This window comes from Diadema antillarum, unplaced genomic scaffold, assembly GCF_040938485.1.
Source record: "Diadema antillarum isolate AM-2024a unplaced genomic scaffold, OU_Dant_1.0 seq00001437_RagTag, whole genome shotgun sequence".
NCBI classification, from domain to species: Eukaryota; Metazoa; Echinodermata; class Echinoidea; order Diadematoida; family Diadematidae; genus Diadema; species Diadema antillarum.
In genome coordinates this window covers 489993-511633 of record NW_027272187.1, presented here as the reverse complement: position 1 = coordinate 511633, position 21641 = coordinate 489993, and the positions used below count along the sequence as shown (strand labels likewise).

The 21641-nt window shown below is 37.3% G+C and overlaps 1 protein-coding gene across 1 annotated transcript in view; it reads right to left on the bottom strand.

The window, feature by feature from the left end:
- LOC139709466 (TBC1 domain family member 1-like) overlaps positions 1–21641 on the bottom strand; it is a 96341-nt gene that overhangs the window by 23244 nt on the left and 51456 nt on the right. The window contains exons 3-4 of the mRNA XM_071621428.1: positions 11790–11888; positions 6509–6632 (exon numbers count right to left, since the gene is read on the bottom strand). Coding sequence (XP_071477529.1) covers positions 6509–6632; positions 11790–11888 — 223 coding nt within the window. The remainder of the gene's footprint in view (positions 1–6508; positions 6633–11789; positions 11889–21641) is intronic.

Genomic DNA, 21641 nt, shown 5'->3' with positions numbered 1-21641 from the left:
AGTAAGGATTCTGCGAGCAAGGCCATTTGATTAATAAGAATCCTTGAGAATATGGGGCACAATACAATTGTGAAGTTATTACTATTTCATCAGCTGGCGGCCTGCCCGCTGGCTTAAAGGGAATCATCCCATAATCAATAATACCTGTGACTAAGTTCAGACAATGCCACAATGTCCCCACATTGCATGCTCCATCTTTCTTCAAAGGCATCTCAGAAACAGACTCCTTGACCGAGTACTCCACCAAGTATATTTGTAGTTTAGGTAATATTAAGAAATCAAGCTTCATTAAATACTAACTGAACGAAAAGAGCCAGTGAGTCTTAATGTTTAGAATAATATTTTCAATGAAATCAAGTTTCATCATTAAATACTGACTGAAAAAAATTGATGGAATGAACCAATGAGTTTTCCCTGCTCACTTTCAAGCCTGTGACGTTTGGAAGTCATATTGCTTGCAGAAGTAGGATGCGTGATCTACCTTTGGTGCACTACTTATGTCATTCTTTAGATGTCCTTGTTATGAGGAGTAGAGAATCAAGTTTCATTGAATATGTTAAAAAAAAAGTTTCATTAAATACTGACTGTTTGGTATGAGCCTACAAGTTGCAAATTTCAAACCCGTTGCATTTGAAAGTCAGATTGCTTGCAGAATTGAGAAGTAGGATGCTTGATCAACCTTCAGTGCACTACTTATGCCATTCTGTACATGTCCTTGTTATCATGGGCAAAGAAAAGTAATGAAAATATGCGCCTGGAGACAGCATTATGTGGTTTTTTGAGATACCATACAAGAAAACAAAGGTAATGCTTATCTAATATTTCATAAATGCTTCAAAGCAGACATCAGGTTTCATGGCTTGTTCATGCACACAAATTTCTAGGCAATGTATGTAATATTCTGGAAACAATTTTGAGAATGATATCATAGACATATCATATGCATTCACAATTTCAGGTCCTACATGGTTTTTTCCACAATCTGACAATGGAATTTTTTAACCTCTTCTTTAAGAGTTCCCATGTTTCTTTTAGAGTTTTGTGTAATATCAGTGTTAATCAGCATTTGCATTGTCATTCATTTCATACAGAATCAAGACAGCTCTAATAAAGGGATGGTATATAATTATGATTGAGATGGGGCTTCAGGTTTCCAACTTTTTTTGTGAGATAAAGAGAAACCTTTTATGCAGGGCTGCACACTAACCCATTTTTTCTACTGGTCTGACTCTTCGGTCGGACCAGTAGGTGCCCAGTATCTCCATCCTTTGCTGGTCCATTCCTGAAAAAGTTGCTGGTCTGACAGTGATTTTTACTGGTCAGGGACCGTCGGACCAGTGCCAATGAGCAATGTTGTATCATGAAATATGAAAGAGCATACAAATGTCAGAGGAATTCTAAATTTATTTGAGGAAACTTTGCTTTAAAATGGCTGAGATATCTAGAAACGAAGAGGTCCTAATAAAGATGAGACCCATCTTTTATTACAGGACAACTTTGTTTTACTTTGCTTATGCATACCTCAGCCATTTCAAAACAGATTTTTACAAGATAAACTCTGAATACCTCTTTAATAGAATCATATGCTTTTTAATATTTCATATTAAGTGGTATTTAATTATCTCGCAAAGATAAAAAATCTCAGTCCCCAATCTCAACCAAATTCATATCATCCCTTTAAAACTCTTCAATAATCAAACTCCAATTGCACCTTAAACTTCCATAACAGTGAACACTGGAGGCACTATGAAAGGTGTGCCTTCCGATACATAGTCTGGTGCCCCTGTTTGTTTGGCTGACCTATAGGACAGTGTCTTTTCTTGGCAAGGAGTCTCGGAATCTGTCAGCCATGAGAGCTGAATTTACCTACGTCATCAGTCAGCTGCCTTGATGTTACACTTAAGGTCTTTCACAGTGCTCTCCCCGTATAATGGGATCGTACAATTCAATGCAGCGTCCATCCTGGAAGCGGATATCGGTTATACCACACATTTCCACTTTGTGGTGAGTCTAATATTTCTCAAATGTATAAACGTTTAGTACATTTCTGCCATGTGTGTAAATGTGTGTCTTTTGAAGGGATCTTAGAAGACATCCACTGCGCCATTGAGTTTGTTTAGGAAGTTTATTTGTCAGAAAATTTGAGAGGGTGAAGCATAGCATAAACTACAACTACATAAAATTCACTTCAATTGCTCTTTACAATTTTACATATCTGTAAACCTGAAAAATTGTTGATGTTTCTTGAAGTTTTTTGTTTTCTCGTTCAAAGGAGTTAAGTTGGATTACTTGTCCCTGGCTAGTGTAACTTTTTTTTTTTGGTATTAATTTGGAAATGTGTTGTTATGATTTCAGAAAATTCAGTTTCATTGCTAATCAAGGTAGACCTCTTTAGTGGTAAACTTTAGTTCTTATTCACTTTATGTTGTCAATGCAACATCTTTGTGATATCAAATAATATTTCAATTTCAATTCATTTTCGTATTTCTGAAGAGCCAATACACACACACACACACACAAATGTAATTATATAAACAACCTCTTTATCTTAATCCTGCTGAAGGGATGCTGCTCAAGTTTTTTGGCAGAAAATGTAAAGAAAGTAAAGAACATTGTTCTCACTGCTATATACACCCTGCAATATTACTGCTGAAATCAGACATAAGTGTTCATGTGGATGATAGTAAGTTCTATTTTATCTTAATTTTGCTTGTAACAATGGAATGCCATTTAAATGAGTTCTACCATCAGTGGGGATGCACCAAAACTATTCATGCAACTCGCACGAACAAGAGCAATGCAAATTTTTCTCGATTTCATCATACACTACAACATCTGTCCCCATTGCTCTGAGGAGAGGTTTTACACCATTCAAGCAGTATGTGATACAATGCTTACTTTGCTCATCTGAACCCACGGCTGCTCTCGCTTCTTGGTGACTTGACTGTACATTGCTGAGATGACTGAATGTGTTGATTGAGAAAAGTTGGCAACAAGGAGGACGTTGTGCTAATACCATCGCCCTAAATCTGGGCCCTAAATCTGGGTTCCACTGCATGCATACACAAATTCTAACCTTATCTCTGGTCCTGGTACTGTCTTAGCCTATTAAGATTGACCTCATCAACGTCTACATGTGAATGAATCTACTGCAAATTCTGCGAGATGGTATCATGATCCTTCCAAAAACACAGCCATCATTCATGTCACTCTTATAGCTTGAGAATAGCAATAGAATGACTACACCAGCTATGGACAAACACTAGCACCTCGGACAGAAATTTCACTCAACTATCCCTCCTTCGCTCCATCTCCCTCTGTCTTTCTCTACTACTAACACATGCACATTTTCATTTTCTCTATCATCTTCTCTTTTCTTTCTCTTCTTTTCTCTTTCCCTGTCATCTAATACAATTTTTATGACTAACTTCCCCCTAAATGCCTTTCTAATGCCTGTATATCTGAGTGTATGAATACACATATTGCATAAGCATGAAAATTCATTCATTACACGAGAAGTCAAGATTCACAAAAATAGAATGCATGCGAAAGTGTTTGTCTGTAGACACAATGCATTACTGTATATGCCATATATTTTGTGAGTTTAAATTTTCGCGAATCGAGACTTCCCAACGATTTTGCGAGAGGTTAAATTCGCGATCATGGAGTCCTGTACTGAACGGAGAAATGTATACGCGTACGTCACATTCATATCGGGATCAGAGTCAATATTTTCGAGTGTCTTTAATTTCGCAAATAGCAGCTGACTCACAAAATTCGCGAGAACCTCACGAAATATTCGGCGTATACAGTAAATGCCAGTGGCCATTCGTGAAAGTTTCATGCCGCGAAAAAGGCTGTCGGCTCCAATTCCCGAAAGTTTCATGCTGCAAATGTTTCTGGTTTTACAATACTTAGCATATGGCTACCAGAACATCACAGGTTGAAATCCTTTGCCACTGTTTAATTTAACAAAGGGCAGTCTATAATACGATCATTGCTGGTAGCCATTTGTGTCACAAAACACTAGCCAGGATCTATTATATGTCAGGCTTGCTACTTTGTTTCATAAAAGATTAGTAAAAAGACAAGAGCTTTCCCTTCTTTTAAATACATACTTTAGATGACGTAGTTACTGCATTATGGAAAAGGAAAGCCATGTCTTCAGGAGATCAAATAAGATACTAGTGTAACAGATATAACAGAATGGCAAAGGGAATAATATTTTGCCTTCAGTGCTGGGAATATCATTTTCATTTTCATGCAGGGACTCAGAGAACATAATGCATCATTTACCAGCCAACAGTAAAAATCATCCATGAAGATTAATTACACTTAGGACCCTGAGAAGTACTTAAGTCTACATTGAATAGGAAGAAACTAAATGATTTTGCATTGGTATGCACAACAATGACCCAAGAGTATCTTTGCTACCTATTACATCTAATTGAAGGCAAAGGTCTCCATGATATTTGAGTGTCGTATTCTTTTGCGGATTGTTTGTGACTTAAGAACTTACGTACAGCCCCTGGCGTATGCTTTGATAGTCCCAGCACTTGCTTGTGAATCAGCCGGCATAAGACTCATTAATCATGCCCAAACAGACACACATATGGCAAGCATGCTGTCTTCAGGGGAGTGTGAACGTGACACGAATGCAACCAATAAGGAGAGTTAACGCAGCAGACAGACAGTTTTCCAGACAGACAGATTTCCACGTGTAAGGAATACTGATATTAATATTTTGCATTTAAGATTAAAGTGCTATAAAATTGAGTTTGGAATCGAAGACATGACATTTTGTTTGCAAACAGACTTATGTATAGCAATGTGTGGCATAGCTGAATTGGAGCTTCAATTGATATCTTTCCAAAAGTACTGTAAGCCATACCATTTGCAGCTACCAGGGCAACAGGTTAATTGCTTGCAGTTCATTGGTTACTGTTTGAGTTGCTATCACAACAACTGTACATCATGTGAGCAGAAACTACTGCAGACTATTATAAGAAAGAGAGTTTACACCTTGACTGGTCAATTGCCTTTGCTCAGTGAAGGTCGTTGAACAGTATTCAATTGATATTCATCTAACTTGTGACAAACAGCAGGTAATTGTATATTCATACCACGTGTGGATACAACTCATTGATGTGAGACCATTCAGACACAACGTCTCGACATTTGCTAATCGTATGGAAGCCTCAGACCTTCAGCACTGTCATGTTTCATGGGAAGCTCATGAATATGCATGATTCTCTCCCTTGTGCAGCATGAACTTGGGCGGGCTTTGCACATTGCATTATAACATTGAATTAGATTCGTTTGGTGGTTTGCTTTAGCATTGGCATGCTCTGCAAATAAGCCCCCCCCCCCCTTACTTACTGAGTATATGACGCATGGATATGGATCGAGCATTCAGACATGAAAAAACAAAAGATATTTATATGATGTATCAACATACGGTTATTCAGACACATGGAAATGTCCCATATCTATAAAGCATAATACATCCGTGCATAATTGTACGTCTTCCCTGTGACATGAAGTCTGATCTCCGTGAGCTTTCTGGAATGTTTGTATGCTGCTAGAATCCAGCATGTATGCATATTTCTATTTGCTGACATTTGTTTATTTTTCACACTTTCTAATGTATGCTTATAATATAATTCCTGATTTACTTGTGTACTCTGTGTTATGTTTTTTTCTAGGAAAAATGAGAATGTAAATAAATGAATGAATAAATGAATTAAGGAATGCATATCATGCCAGTTTGCAATACCTATCATTTTGCTCTAAATGGCTGGCTGAGGCTGAAGGGAGACACCATTTTTTTTCTTCTTCTGTAGATGTGTTGAATTCTGGTTGAGAATTTTGTAATAAATATACGTCCAATAATGCTCATAACTTGACCTGCAGCTAACACATCCTTTGCTGAGATCAAGGAGAGGTAGCAACTCAAAAAGCAGACGATGTAAAGTTTCTTCTTTAATTTCTTTTTCATTTCCCCTAAAATGTCATTGTTAATTTCACTTAATATCATAATTTATCTCCTGGCATTTGCTTCCATTTACGCAAACATCAATTCAATCTTTTTAATTAAAAAAAAAGAGATCAAAAGCAAAGCAGAAACCACAGCACGAAAAATAGACTTACTAGTGGCTATTACGATACATAATGGAAGTAGATGAAACTGATAGGTTTTATCTGGGATTTGAACACATATTTTCTGTTGAAGTCACACATTTTTCACAGAATGGTTGATATTCAAAGCAACATTGTGGCAGAAATGAAAGTTGTGTAAAGTAATATGAATGGTTGGAAGATATCCCTGAATCAATCCAATGTCCTTCTAGCCGCAGTCTGAAACCTTGCGTGGGTTGATTCCCTTCAAGGCAGCAGAAATGAAACGAAATATCAAACCGCTATTTTTTCTCGTTTTTTTTTTTCTTCAGGCATACAATGAGTCAGGTGGTGCAATTACAAAAACACCACTGTTCAGGGTATAACCCACCTTCAACTTCCTGGCAGAGTTTGTGAAGCTGGTGCATGGGGCAGGTTTCACAGATTACGTGCAGTTTGCTGTGGTGCAGGGCTGCGTTGAATGCTTGTCTCAGTGTGTTCATAATACAATCAACCTGAAAATTAAGCAAAGTAGATATCAAAAGTAAAGTTCATTACTTGACACAGAGCACAATTCCAACACAGACATGACAGTGATGAAGAATTTCAATGTAAATGTTTGTAGTTTGGATCGAACCAGTGTGAAAAACAGCCTGTAGCTGAAAGGGCTATCTGTCCACATGAGCTTAGAGATCAAATAAATGGAATAGAAAAAGATATAATAATGTTCATGACAACCCATTAAAGGAGTAGCAGAAGATTGTTTATCTTTGAATCTATTTTAGGTGGCCACTAGACAAGGTAGCACTTAAATGCTTACAAACAAGCTATCATGTGTTCAAGGGCTTTAATTAAATACCCTGCAAAGAGACTTGGCCATGAGAATAACGTCTCTTGCCTTAGGGGCACAAACACCGCAATAACAGATTTCTCTACAGTGGACATATAAGAAGACTACTATCCCACTGGCTTGTCCAAACAAAATATACTCCATTTTTAATGGTCAGACATGAACATTTTCAGGTTTTAACTATGTTTTATCCAATTACAACATGTACTTTATTTCATATCTACTGTAAAAGTGGAAATTTTTGCGGTGTTGAAATTTTCGCGCATTTCGCGCATCCACAAACTAGCGCTTTATCACTTTATCAAATTACAACATGTACTTTATTTCATATCTACTGTAAAAGTGGAAATTTTTGCGGTGTTGAAATTTTCGCGCATTTCGCGCATCCACAAACTAGCGTGAAAATAAAAGCACATGAATATATTTGCTTGCCATATGTTCCTGTGCGTGATGTCTTGATTCCACGGAATTAAAAACACGCGAAACTCTTCTCACCCGCTCTAGCGCGAAAAATTAGTCGCGCGAAAATATCCACTTATACAGTATTATGTTTATTACACACACTCTCTCTCTGTCTGTAAATTTATCATCTCTATCTATCTATCTCTATCTATCTATCTATCTATCTATCTATCTATCTATCTATCTATCTATCTATCTATCTATCTATCTATCTGTCTATTAAGAAATTGCAATGATTGATCCAATTACATTGATGCTCTCCTGGCATTTGCTTTTGCCACTTAAATAAGTTTCCACTTGCAAATATCATTTGTTCATATCATTACATTATGCTTGTAAATATGATTGCTACAGTTTCGTTATTAGAAAGACACACAAAGCTTCTTTTTTTTTGTTATCAATATATTAAAACCAAAACCATGCTGACAGTCCATTGAATAAAATGCAAGTATGTCTACATCTTTGCCTTTGGAACTGAGATTCACAAGTTGTGAGAAATTTAAACTTAGATAGGATCTATGACCCCCTTGATGGGAAAGATCACATTTAAAGAGGAGCTGGAAACAGTGGCACAAGTTGAATACAAATACAGCAATGGTTTGATGTGAACTAATTTTATAAGCTTATGCTGGACTGAAGACTGAAAGACTGTATGGGAATTGAAATGTAATGGGGGGGGGGGGGAGATGGGGTAGTATTCTTACAATCCAAACATGTAACATTTCCATGCAGTTGGGCGGACGTGTAACCTTTAGAAGCGGTGCACAGAACTTTGCACGCCAATGCACGAATACCAGTATCTAATTTCTACCAAGTGTGGCATTTAAAAGGAATCATCAGTCAAAAGGCAGATGAGTGGAAACGATAGGAGATAATGAATGCAAAATGTCATTTGATACATGTCTAATGGCTTTCTTGATCACTGCTACAGGCTAACCCTGTACAGATCTCTCTATTTTTTATCTTTATTATTATTTTTTTTTTTGGTTGCTTCTTGCTACATCATCCCATCATGGATCTGACAGCTAAAGATATGTCCTCCTGTTTTTCATTTTCTGTACCTTTGAAGAAATGAAAAAAAAAGCCCCAAGAATGTTTACTAGATACAATGTTTAAGTCCCTCGCTGTGCTTAACTGAGACCTGTTCACATTCACACTCATATCACTGATGCTGGGACATCAGGGGGGCATTTCATCAACGAGTTCGTCGGAGGTTTTCACCGACAAATTTGCTATCAGCCAATCAGACGCAAGGATTTCAGTAGCTTTTGTCAGTTGTCAGTGTAAATCACTGACAAAAAGTTTTATGAAACGGTCCCCTGAACAGCTGTCTATGAATGTCATCCATCTTGTAGGTGTTGGGAGTTTTAAATGATCTCAAAAATTATTCTGTGACCACTAAAATGAACAATATGATGTCATCTCATTACCTTGAAATGTAGGCCTATTTTTTCCCCTAACAAGTCACACTAAGAAGTGTTGGGGGATTACATATCAATTATGATTAATTTCAATTTTATTATTTAAAATTATCAATTCCATCAAAATTAAACATACCCCCCCCCCAAAAAAAAAAAAAAAAGAATGTTAGTTATGAATCAGTCAGGCTTTCTTTACTAAAGTAAATATAGAAAACTTCTCTTGTGTAGGGCCTACTGATATTTACATGAATCAGCTATTGTCCTGAATGTAATATTGTATTAGCAATCTTCTCAGAATATTAAAGAGATCTCTTAGAATCATCTATCTCACAGTTCTAGTGAATATGATGGAGCACATAGCTTAGAAGTCTTCTTTGGAGTAAGTGAAAGGATGTAGAAACTGTGGATGATTACGAATACAAACTAGCAAATATTTCAGACTTCAATCATCAATTTGAGGCATATAACCAGCCACTGGAGAGAAACGATAACAGCAGGGTGACGCCATTTGACATCCTAGAAAATACGACGTCTGATAGATGCTTGCAATGAAGCTCTCTTTGGGGGTAGCTAAGGGGATAAAGTGCCACTAGAATGATTTCCGATCATTTCCCCTGAGGAGCAGTGTATCCCTACCATGCTATATACCCAGTGAGCCCTTAAGTATCAAGCGTGGCATTGCAGCCTTTCATTTGAGAAGCACAGGGTACCATCAAGCCATAAATAGATAGTCTGGGTAGCCTTGCTAAGAGCTGCCAAGTACTTCCTGGACGTCTTTTCCATGAAACTATTAAAGCATTGTTTACATTGTGAGTGGACAGATTTAGGAAAGCCTTTCCCCTCCCCCTCGAAAATAAAATGACAACAAAACAGCAATCGTGTCTGAGCGAGCTTATGTACTGTACAAATGTTCCTGGTTCTTGTCTTTCCTCTTGCTCTTCTTACTTAAAAGTGATATGTCATCTGTCATCATTTAAAGGGACGGTATAGTTTTGGTTTAGATGGGCATTCAGCTTTCAACTTTTTGCAAGACAATCAGAATCCTCTTATGGAATATTAAAGAACATAAAATCAAAAAAGAAAATCAACGTTTATTTGATGAAATCAATTTTGGAATGGCTGAGATATTAAAAAAAAACAAAGCAAAACAGAGTGATCATAATTAAAGGCGAGTCCCACTCTTTTTCTTATTAGGATCGCTTTATTGCAAAAACAATTTTTATCAAATAAACTTTGAATTCCTCTTAAAATTGTATGCTCATTTATATCATATAAGAGGTTTCTCACTATCTCACAAAAAAGGTGGAAACCTGAAGCCCCATCTCAACCAAAACTCTATCATCTCTTTAAGCCACCTCCAGTATTTTCTACAGAGCTGCAGAGGAAATAGAGATATCTCATATGAGTCTTGTCTGTGCATTTATATATTTGTGTGCGCATTTGTGTGTGTGTGTGTGTGTGTGTGTGTGTGTGTGTGTGTGTGTGTGTGTGTGAGTATTAAATTTTGCATTACATTACGCAAATGCAAAGATGCATGATGCAATGTACATTATGAATGCTATGATACATCATCGGTATACGTATACTCTCGCCAAAAATAAAAGAGTAGGAAGGACAGGCTTCCACATGTTCATGACTTTTACGCAGCATGCAAAATTAACAACAGAATATGGAACGTAGAGGAAATGCCCTAGACAGAATCAATATCTATGGGGGATGGGGAGGGAAGGGTAGAGAAGGGGAAGAGAATCCTAAAAACCAGTCGCTTAAAACTGGTTCATTGTAAGTTGAAGGACCGAGTGAACATACAACATTGACATCCCTTGCCCGAGTTCATATTCCACAACACGGGCAGTCGCCAATCAATGTTTAGATCATGCACTGTAAAGTGTGCAGCAGCATGTGTATCTCCGCTTTCAATATTGTTTTGTTTTGCAATGTTTTCTCAACATCCTTGTTTGCAATGTCTAGTTTCCTTACTACTCTTGTAGTAGTCAGCTTGCTTCCTGTGGTACACTGCATACCCAAGACACATGTGCATTAAAGATTGACTACTTTTTCTTTTTCTTTTTTAATTGTCTGTCTGCTTGTGGTCTGGGAATTTCATTTGTGTTTTGTTTGTTTGTTTGTTTGTTAGTTTTTAGTATTCCAAACCTTTTTTCTATGTTTGGCAGTTCACACACTAATTATATCACCTGTCCTGTCTTCATTAATACAAATACTGTAATTTTCTTAGAATGTGCATCAACTTGGTACATCATTACTGTATATATTGCAAGTACCTTTAAAACATATGCTGATAGGTTTTACATTTTTTCTCTCTCCATCCTACATGAAGATTTGTAACTGCTCTGTGCTTAAACACCCTGCAACCTATCGGATGGGTTTTTCTCTCACTAGGCCTCTCATGGAATAGATATCAAAATGACCTCAATGCATTGCAGACAAATATTTGAAAATCAGAAACCACATTATACAAATTCAAATGTCCTTGTGAAAATTACTATGTAATGCCAAACACAGTGAGGAGTGAATGGAAATTATAATTTCTTCTCTGCAGAGTGAGTGAGATGATATATACAATATCACTTCTTTATTGTGGAGTGAGAGAAAGATATATATACGATATCATTTCTTTACTGTGGAGTGAGAGAAAGATATTTACAATATCATTTCTTTATTGTAGAGTGAGACAAAGATATTTACAATATCATTTCTTTACTGTGGAGTGAGAGAAAGATATTTACAATATCATTTCTTTATTGTAGAGTGAGAGAAAGATATTTACAATATAATTTCTTTACAGTGAAGAGAGAGAAGATATATTATACAATATCATTTCTTTACTGTGGAGTGAGAGAAAGATATAGTATGAAATATGATTTCTTCTCTGCAGACTGTCATTGGCCTCCAGCTCCCTTCACCGCTCCTTTACTTACCACTGATTCGCTTTGGCACTTGAAGACATAGCACATGTAATTGAGGCTGGCGGACTTCTCCCGGCAAATGAAGCCAAAGTACTCTGGCTGCTTGATGCCCTGCAGGGGGAGGGGAGGGAGAGATGGAAAGGAAGGAAGAGTTTAGGAGAGATGAAGACCAGATGATGGGATCCAAACATCTGATTAACATTTGTTCATCCAACATGCTGAAATTATAACCCTTTGAAATACTATCAAAACATAGGGCCTACTGTCTACTGAAGATGGGACCCCTACACTTGAATTACATTTGTTCATCCAGTGAGTTGAAATCATATAACCCTATAATATTTAGATATGTAATTCAAAAGTACCAAACAAGCTGCCTTATTTACATGCTGCCTTCTGGGAGGCATATCACGCACATGCATCATATATTACACAAGTTCCTGGTTCTCCGCACACTGCATAGAAAATGTTAAAGATACTTTCCTTCCGTCAGCAATCTCACCATACATACTGATACCACAATCCAAATAATAGTCAATATACATGCAACAAGGGAAAACAAACAAACAAACTCATTAAACATAAGCCCAAACAGCTGATACATGTTGCTTTCTTTACAGCAAACCGCAATTTTCCTTTCATAGCTATGCACAGCTAGACAGTTATGAACATGTGCATCATTTACATATTATGCACTCTATGCACTGAAGCATAGGTGGCTTGAGCCCTACTTAACACAATTTTTTGGGGCACTTCATTTTGCATCCCAATGCCAATTAAGTCCTAAAGCAATAGATAATATGCATATACATGACAAAGTGGTGTCTAGCCACGGTCGAGGCAACTGTATAATGTATTTACATTTACATAATATGAAAAACAGGTATACAGGCTGGTAACCACGCTACTATGAGTAATGTTTTTTTTTTTTCTCTTTCTCTTTCTATATCAGGTTGGTTCAGAAAATAAATCTTTCGATGATACGGTTCTGAGAAGTGATCATCGAGCAAACATAGGTTATGTTGACACAGTTATACATTTGATTGGGATTCTGACTTCAGACTGATTGCATTGCCAGTGAACATACAAGATAATTACAATGTCGCACAAACACTAAAATGTACAGAATCATTCAGCTGTGCAGGGGACTTCAAGAATAAAATGATGGGTGTGTGAGGATCAAGTATTAAATATAAAAAGAGAACAGAGCTGTTGGTTAGATGGTAATAATATTTCTGTTGTTGTTTTTTTAACTAAAAAATGTACGCAATGGAACTGAAATGTTCATTTTCACATCAATAGTTACATCCTTATAAATAAAGTGGGACTTGCAATTGACTGTCAGGATGGACCGATCACCAGAACTATTGATATTAACACTTTACACTAGAATCAAACATTTTTAAGCATAATGTATTATTCACATCAACCTAAAAATAGTTACAGTGGAATGACACACTACTGAACATTTTACATATGACATCAAATTACAAACTACTTCTTGTGTTTTATTTCAGCCCTGCAGACTTTCAAAAGTCAAGTTCTGTTAAAACAAAAATGTGAGTGATTGATTGACAATGATACATAAAATCCCCCTCTCACTCCAAAGACATAAAATGTTGTGAGAGCCTTGATACACTTTGTACATAATGTAGGACTTGACCCCTGTTATTCAATCATGGAAGTGCATTTTCTGTTGTCTAGTGGAGATAAAGACAATCTAAGTAAATGGTTCTGAACAGGTGGCAAACCAGGACATTGCTCTGATGCAATGAATTAAATACACAAGACCTGGCAAAATAGTAGAACCGCAGACCATGCAAGGACTACAATTTACAAAAGCCTAAAGTAAAAACTTGCGCCATGCTTATTTTGAATATGATGAATAGAGTCTCTCAAACACACAGAAAAGTACAAGTTTCATTAAAAGATACAAAAGCTGTCTGGAATTTTAATGTCTCAAGTATGTTTAGAGAAGCAGCGAATGTAAATGCAAACCACATAGGCAAAGTAATGTCACTGTCTCATGACTCTGCCTTTTGGTTTGAAAATGAAAGTGTCATGATAATCCACATTCCCTTGATTCTAATTGGAGAAAACAAATTTTGTGTTAATCTACCTGCAGGCCATTGGAAGATGCGAGGGCAATGAAATCACCATCTCATCAAGTGCCAAAAAGAGTTGGAGGCCAATATTATCAATTTGTCATACAATAAAAAAGGTGAAACTTCACAACTTCTTTACATTCTTACCCTTTGCCCACATCAATACAATTTCCTCAATTCTGTATGTTTTCAAGACTGAATTCTACAGGCTGTATCTAAATGCTTCAAATTGAAATTGTTTGAAATTTTATCAAAATTGTTCCTTACAGCTATTAAAAGGAAAGACTATGTGATGAATTATTATGTCCAATCATGTCTTTGTTAATTGCATAATCAAAAAGACTGATAAAGGAAAAAAAATTGCTGCATTCCGTATCCAATGTGTCTAAGTAATTGATACTGATCAGCAAATTGCTAGTAAAGTGCTGTTAAAAAAGGATATATTAAATTTTGTTCCCTGTGAGTGGGCATGTGAACAACATCTTCTGGGTGACAAATCTCCTTAATTCACAGTACCTAAGGAACAGCATCAGCTCTAAATATCATATTAAAGAGTGCTAGAATGTTGGGTGCAGTAATTGCAGATCTACAACAATTACGGTAAATCAAAGGTAGCAGTAGCTTGCAAGTCTTGGCTGGCCATTTAGAAAAAAGAAAATTATACTTCAAGATCTTATCTGCTAGCCACTTTGAAAGACATTTCAGAGGTAGATGTGATGTGTTATTCTGCACTTAGTTGCTGCCATTCAGGCTCAGCCTCCACACTCTACTGGCAGGGCCGTTGTATTGATAACGTGTACACTACACCTGACAACTCAACAGCAATCAGACTTTTCCGCTTCTCCTGTTGATTATGCTACATGGCATAAATGGGTCTGATAGACCCAGACTAACATGAATACAACACTCTGGTAATGTGCCAATGTGCTTCATATATAACATTCATGCACAAACACTCCGCGACTGGCGGATTGCGATTTACCTGTCTTGCTTCTGCATGAGCAATTTCTACTCTGCTATCCTTTTGGACATTTTTCCTCCTTTGTGTACAAACAGAGGCTGAACACAGCATGCATCATTTCTTACATGTTTCTTTGATTCCTAGTGGCACAAGCTGTTACTAAGTTTGTGATTTGCAATCCTTATGTTATTGTACAATGCACTTTCGTAGTTTTGTTGGCTTTAAAGGGACCTGTAAGTCTTAAAGTAAGCTTTGGCAACATGTTATAGTGAATGTTTTAGTAACATGAGCCATTTTCTAAAGCTCTGTTTGTTTGTTTGTTTGTTTGTTTGTTTGTTTTTGTCTGTTTTTGGGAGACCTAGTACCATGAAAAAAAAGAGAAGAAAAACTGCTACTAGAGGGATTTTGGTGCTACTGTAAAAGTGGATATTTTTGGTGTGCCTAATTTTTCGCGCTTGGCCGGGTAAGAAGAGTTTCGCGTGTTTTTAATTCCACGGAATCAAGACATCACGCACAGGAACATATGGCAAGCTAAAATACACATGTGTTTTTATTTTCGTGCTAGTTTTTGGTTGCGCGAAATGCACGAAATTTTCAACACCGCGAAAATTTCCACTCTTTCAGTACTTGGTACTACACTGTATAATGCTTGACAGTACATCATCCTCATGCAGGGGCCGATCCAGGAATTCCATAAAGGGGGGGGGGGGAGGGAATATTTCTGCACTTCCGGGTTTAATCAGCTGATAAGCACCCCCACCCAAAAAAAAAGAAAAAAAATGGCTCCCATGCAATTTTTTAACAAAGATGGTTTCTTTAAAAAATCAAAGGGGGTACACATGCTACCTTTCAGTTATCATTTTTATCTATATCTTTCATGTAAAAATACATTAAAGGGCCCCCCTGGTGCCGCCCCCCTCCCCCCTATTCATCTCTTCCCACCTCCCTGGCTCACTGGATGGCTGTCAAGCAAAGTTCTATGCCTCAAATTGTCACACTCTCCAAGGCTCTATGATGAAGGGGAACAATGGGCAGCCCCACTGTTGTTCGGAAAGTTCTTGCTGTGCAGCTGATATTGCAAAAAATGCAAGGACCTGGAGTGGTTGTATTAGTCATATCATAATGCACTAAGAGCATAACTACAAATATGTCAAAATTAAGGCACGCAGGTTCATTTTCCTTGAAGATGATATGCTTTGCACACTTATTTATATACAAAAGGTATCACTCATACACTATCGACTGCTAAAAATCTGGGAAAACCACAAAATCAATTAATTCTATACCTTTATGCTGCCAAGGAACTCTCTGCCATGTATACAGAGTAGATGAAAATGATTGTACTAACCCCCATCACACCAGTAGGCCATCCAAGCACACAAGGAGAGTCATCTCCACGACTATATTAATATTCCTGGTTATCCTCAGTGATCCTTCCAGGTTAGGTTTAATCTTGCATTCCTTGCCATAAAACAATGCAGGATGTGAGGGTAGGACCATGTGCTACTGACAAACTGAAAAACAGTCCTATGTAAAACAGATCATTCCCTCTGGCTTGCTGCTGACCTGCATCAGGGTGAGAGTGATTCAGATCATGAGCTCCCCCCTCTTATCTCGTTAAACCCCACAACGACATCATGGATGTGACTCTTAGTCACTTTGGTCGGCACCGCAGCGCGCTAATTACGATGATCCTTTTCGTGCAAGTGTCTCGAGTCGGTCGGCAAATCATCACATCTCTCTGCTGACTGCCCTGAATCTTGTTTCTTTCATTAATCATCTTATCTTTTTCTTTTATCTTTCCTCACTCTGTGAATCAATTTTCCCCCATGTCTACCTACAACAGTACGATAAGACACGATATTTATCGTGATAACATTCGAAATCAAGAGTAAAAAAGAAAAAAAAAATATCCCACACATTCAAATGGTAATTGGTATAGAAAACAAAAATTGGCCCTAATGCTGCGACATATGACTAAACCTTCAAAAGCCCAGATATAAAGTTTTCAGGAATTTGCATGGATTATCTGCTCAGGGGTAACATTTAAGTCTTACATACAGGTTTGTATATATTCCTATACAGAAGAAAAAATATCTACTTTGGTTGATATGACACAAATACCTGTAATTGCTTTCATAAAGATATGAATAAAATTATCCAGTGACGATATCACTAAAATGAATCAAAGAAGGTCATACAAATAAGTGATAACATCAATCCTTGCATTGAATGACGATTTTTTATATATATACATATATAAACACCCTTCTGCTTTGGGGGTATTAAAAGACAGAAGATCCATTTCAAACTGTACATGATAATACTATTCATTTCTCTACAGAAAATCAAAGCGCAATATAAAAAATGACGCCACTGGCTGGCTTTAACTATTTTTTTTTTTTTTGGGGGGGGGGAATCATTACTCTAGCTCATGGAATCATCATACTCTTCCTCAGGATTAAGTTCTGTTCCTGAAATCAAAGAAAAACAGTGACTGGAGTCTGAATGCAAAGACTACCTGCCACAGACGGGTAGTACTGTAATCACAATCTGAAATTCTGAGTCAATTTGGACCGGCTAACCCTCGATATCTCGACAGGGCGGCGGGGATAACGATACTTAATGAAGCTGTTCTCGTAATTTGCAGAAGGACAAGTCCCTCCCTATTGAGTTATCACTTCAGCACATGTCTTCCACAGAGTTAAGCTGCCTTTTAAAGCAGCCGTTTGCTAGATCCTAGACTGGGATTTTACAGATTAAGCTGCCAATATGCCTGACAAAGAAATGAGCATGTGAAGAGATAATGTCAAATTCTAATCCTAAATAACAAAAAAGTAAAGATTTATCCATGTGGCTCCTTGCATGACATTAAATTCTCATTTGCAAACATATTTCATAAATGAGTTTGATGCCACTAACATATTTTGTTCTTTAAAAACAAATTAAGACAAAACAAAACACAAGATTGAAACAAGTTTCTAAAATCATGTTAAAAAGCAAACCATCTATAGTCTGGATGAGGGATATGATACAGACATCCAATCAGGCTTGGAGGCACTGGTTAAAACTACATGTGAGGATAAATTTGCACATCTCAGTTTTACTAAATGTGAGGTTATATTGCAAGAACTTCTGCATGAGCCAAATGCAAGCAATTCCTAAGGCATTCAAAGTAGCCATGGTTGTTCCATCCCATGCTGAACATTGCTCATTTTTCCATTTTTGCACAGTCCAGTGCAAAGGGTCATCACTGTTCATAAGCATCATGGCAAGCACAATCACTTGCAGCTCTATAGTATCACTGGTATTGCAGATATGTCCTGTATTCTGCTATAAAAGCAAGATGAGTTGGAGGTCATTAAAAATGTCATCATTAATATAACAAGAGACCCGGGGGTCACGCGCTCACCTGAGTATCGCAATTTCACCTTCCATGCATTCTTGCACACTCTTACCTGAGAACATTGGAAACTTAGGTCTGCATATGGATCCCCCCCCCCCCAAACTCCGGGGGGGGGGGGGGGGGGGGGGCCTCTGGATCTGCAATGAACAAACTTGGAACTAAAGTCATCCATCAATGTACAAACTCATGGTATTAACTTTGCTTTATCATTTCTGGTTCTTGAGCAGAAGATTTAAATATTCCTTGATGTGGGGGGGGGGGGGGGGGACCTGGTGCCCATTTGAAGGAATTGAGATTCTATCCCCCTTGGGATGCTACCTGCTAAGTTTGGTCAAAATTCATCATGAGGTTTTCAAGAAGAAGATGAACATACAACCACAATTCAGGCTCCATTACAACACTGTAGGACTTCTCTCCATCCCCTCTCCTGGGTCCCAAGGGGGGCACCCCTGATTCCGCCAACCCCATGAACAAACTTGAAACTACAGTCATCAATGTACTAACTCAAAGTATTATCTAAGCCCTATCACTTCTGGTTCTAGAGAAGATTTGTAAAGATTCCTTAATTTTAGGGGGTTCATTACACATATCTACAGTATCTTCATTACAACCACATGATTACATTGTATGATTTTGAAAAACACGCTCACTCTGCCTTTGGAATAGCAACTCCACATTAACTTGTTGCTAAGGACGACATATTAACAGGGATTCACAAACAAAACAAAACACACACAACATTCTACAAACCAGTCATCAGATAAGACTGATATCTAATCACGCATCCCTTTCCTGACTTTAGGTTTTACACGTTTTCCAGTTTCAAAATGATGGTGCATAATCAATGTTGTCCAAATTCATTTGGAACAGCCTGTAAGCCTACCATTTACATTGTATTCACGCTATGAAAGAAGATGGCTTCTTGTTGGACAAGATCGCAGATGAAGTTTGAATATGGTGAAACAATCGCATTTCTCATTCTTTACTTGTATCATCCTATCAGCTTCTGTCATGGCTTTAATGTTTATGACTTTATCAGAGCAATTCAAAATAAACTTAGACTGTGAGGAGCTGGAATTGTGATTTCAACAATCAAAGAGAGTCTGAGACAAAGACTACACTATTAGGCTGTACCGGTTACGTCTTGCAAAAAAATCGATGCAACAGGCACTCGTGTTTACAACAGCGATTCATTTAGACTTGGAGAGTGCCCATTATTGGTTAGCTCGTTTGATAGACCTGTGTGAACATTATGCAATTCACTTGTTTGGAAAGCAATCCAATTACTGATGAGCATTGCTGTTATTTTCTGATCTTATGGCTGTGCTTAAAGGAGTTTCTTTATCACAGAAGCAATGCTGTAATGAGAACATGGTATCATGCTATTTTTTTTTTTGGGGGGGGGAATTAATTAGTGTGCTCTAGATACTAAATATTTCTTTGCTGTGGCTGAAATGAAAACAACATATCTATTACTAATTCAAAAATAAATATGTAAATTATGAATTTTTCTTCAAAAAGCATTGCAGGGAAGATATGTGTTATTCAAAATGATCAAACCCCACGAGTGTCACATTCCCATTGCTTTTCATCCTCTTACCCTGGTATCTTGTGAAAGCTGATTTCTTTCTTTTCTTGTGTGTTTGTTTGACTTTCTTATCAAACCCATTTGCACTTCATTGATCCCACTAAATGTGGAGGTGAGGCTTCTTCATTGCTGAAGATTTTGATCCTCAAAAGGACAATGGCAATAATGATAATTTTGAATTTGATGCTAGTAGTAACAGCAGAAGCTATGCACAGTTGTAAAATAATATGACAATACCTCTACTACTGCTAGTAACTTTCATTTCCTGTATTTTTTTTGGTAAAAACCATTGCTGCTACTACGTCTACTACTACTAAAATGATGACAAAGACTACTACTACTACTACTACTACTACTACTACTACTATTTCTTCTTTTTCTTCTTATACTACAACTACTGTAATGATCAATTGTATTGGAGATGGTATAAAGACATGCATTAATATGAATAAAGCTACTTACATCATACTTCATACTTTTCTCCATGTCAATTTCACTGTGAGCTCATAATCTAGAACAGACACAACACATTGTAACATACTTTCAGTTACTTTCAGTGCTATAATGGCTACACACATCTACACACATCCCAAAGGTAAATGTTGCCTGATGAGGCTGCTATTCACTTTTGCAGGATATGTGAAAACTTATTTGCAGCTATTATCTTTAAAAGAGGAGGGAGAAGATGAAGTGACATATAGGTTGTTCAGTCACCAGATTGAAAGATTGTTGTATCTTAGATCCTAATCAATTCTTCTTCCTCCTGTGGTACATTTCACAGTTTACTGTAAAATCTTGGGAGTTTGTTTTATCATTTGTTAGTTCTTTTCTTTGGTTGTCTTTTTTGAAGAAGCATTGTATGAAGCATAGTAATTTGTGAATAACAAAATATCAATTTCTGCAACCGACTGTTAAGCTTTCCCAAGAATTCCTGAGCCAAAGAGAAACCAGACAAATGATATGCACTTTCAGCGGTTCGTGAACAGCTCTCTTGGCGTGGAAAAATAAAATCAATGAACCTCTGATAAGACCATCAAGTTCTGAAAATGATGTGCATTGCTTCGCAACTTAATGTGATTTAGTACCAATAAATTTCAGTTTTAAGAGAAAATTCACTTCTAAAAGCCATATTCAATATGACATCAATATAGAATTACAACTCATGGTGCATGAACTTTGCTCTCAACACTCTAGCTAGTCTTGAAACAATGGTTCCTTGTTAATAAACACTGGTACGAATAACATTGGTTCAGTACCCAGGGTTCATGTTCTTCTACATGCTGCTGCTATCACTATGTTGTTTACATGCTCTCAGTGGAAACGCCCCTTACGAATTCATTTCAGACGCTGAAGTGATCACTATATCACAGCCAGTAGCTGCAGTGGATTTCCCAGATCTGTCACAACCTTTACCCGGATACACAGCTGTGCATGCTGCTGCTCATTTACTTGGCAGGCCGTCACATTTTTCGTCAGTCTATTCTAAAGACAACTTGCACTCCTGATCAATTCCAGATAGACTAAAACATTCAACGCTACAAAGAGAAAATGAAACGTAGGAGAAAGGGCACCACAGGATATATATAATGTAAAGGATGTGCAGAATTATTATTACAGTTATCTGAAACATCCGACCTCAAGTATACTGCAAAACACACCACCTAGCACCTTTTAAATTTCCACTTGACTGCAGTCTTTTTTTTTTTAAAGCAATCGTTTCTCCCTGCTAAAATCATGTAAACTGACGACAAACTGTGACGTCATGGCATACCACGACATCATCCTCACACACTTCAAGTGTCAG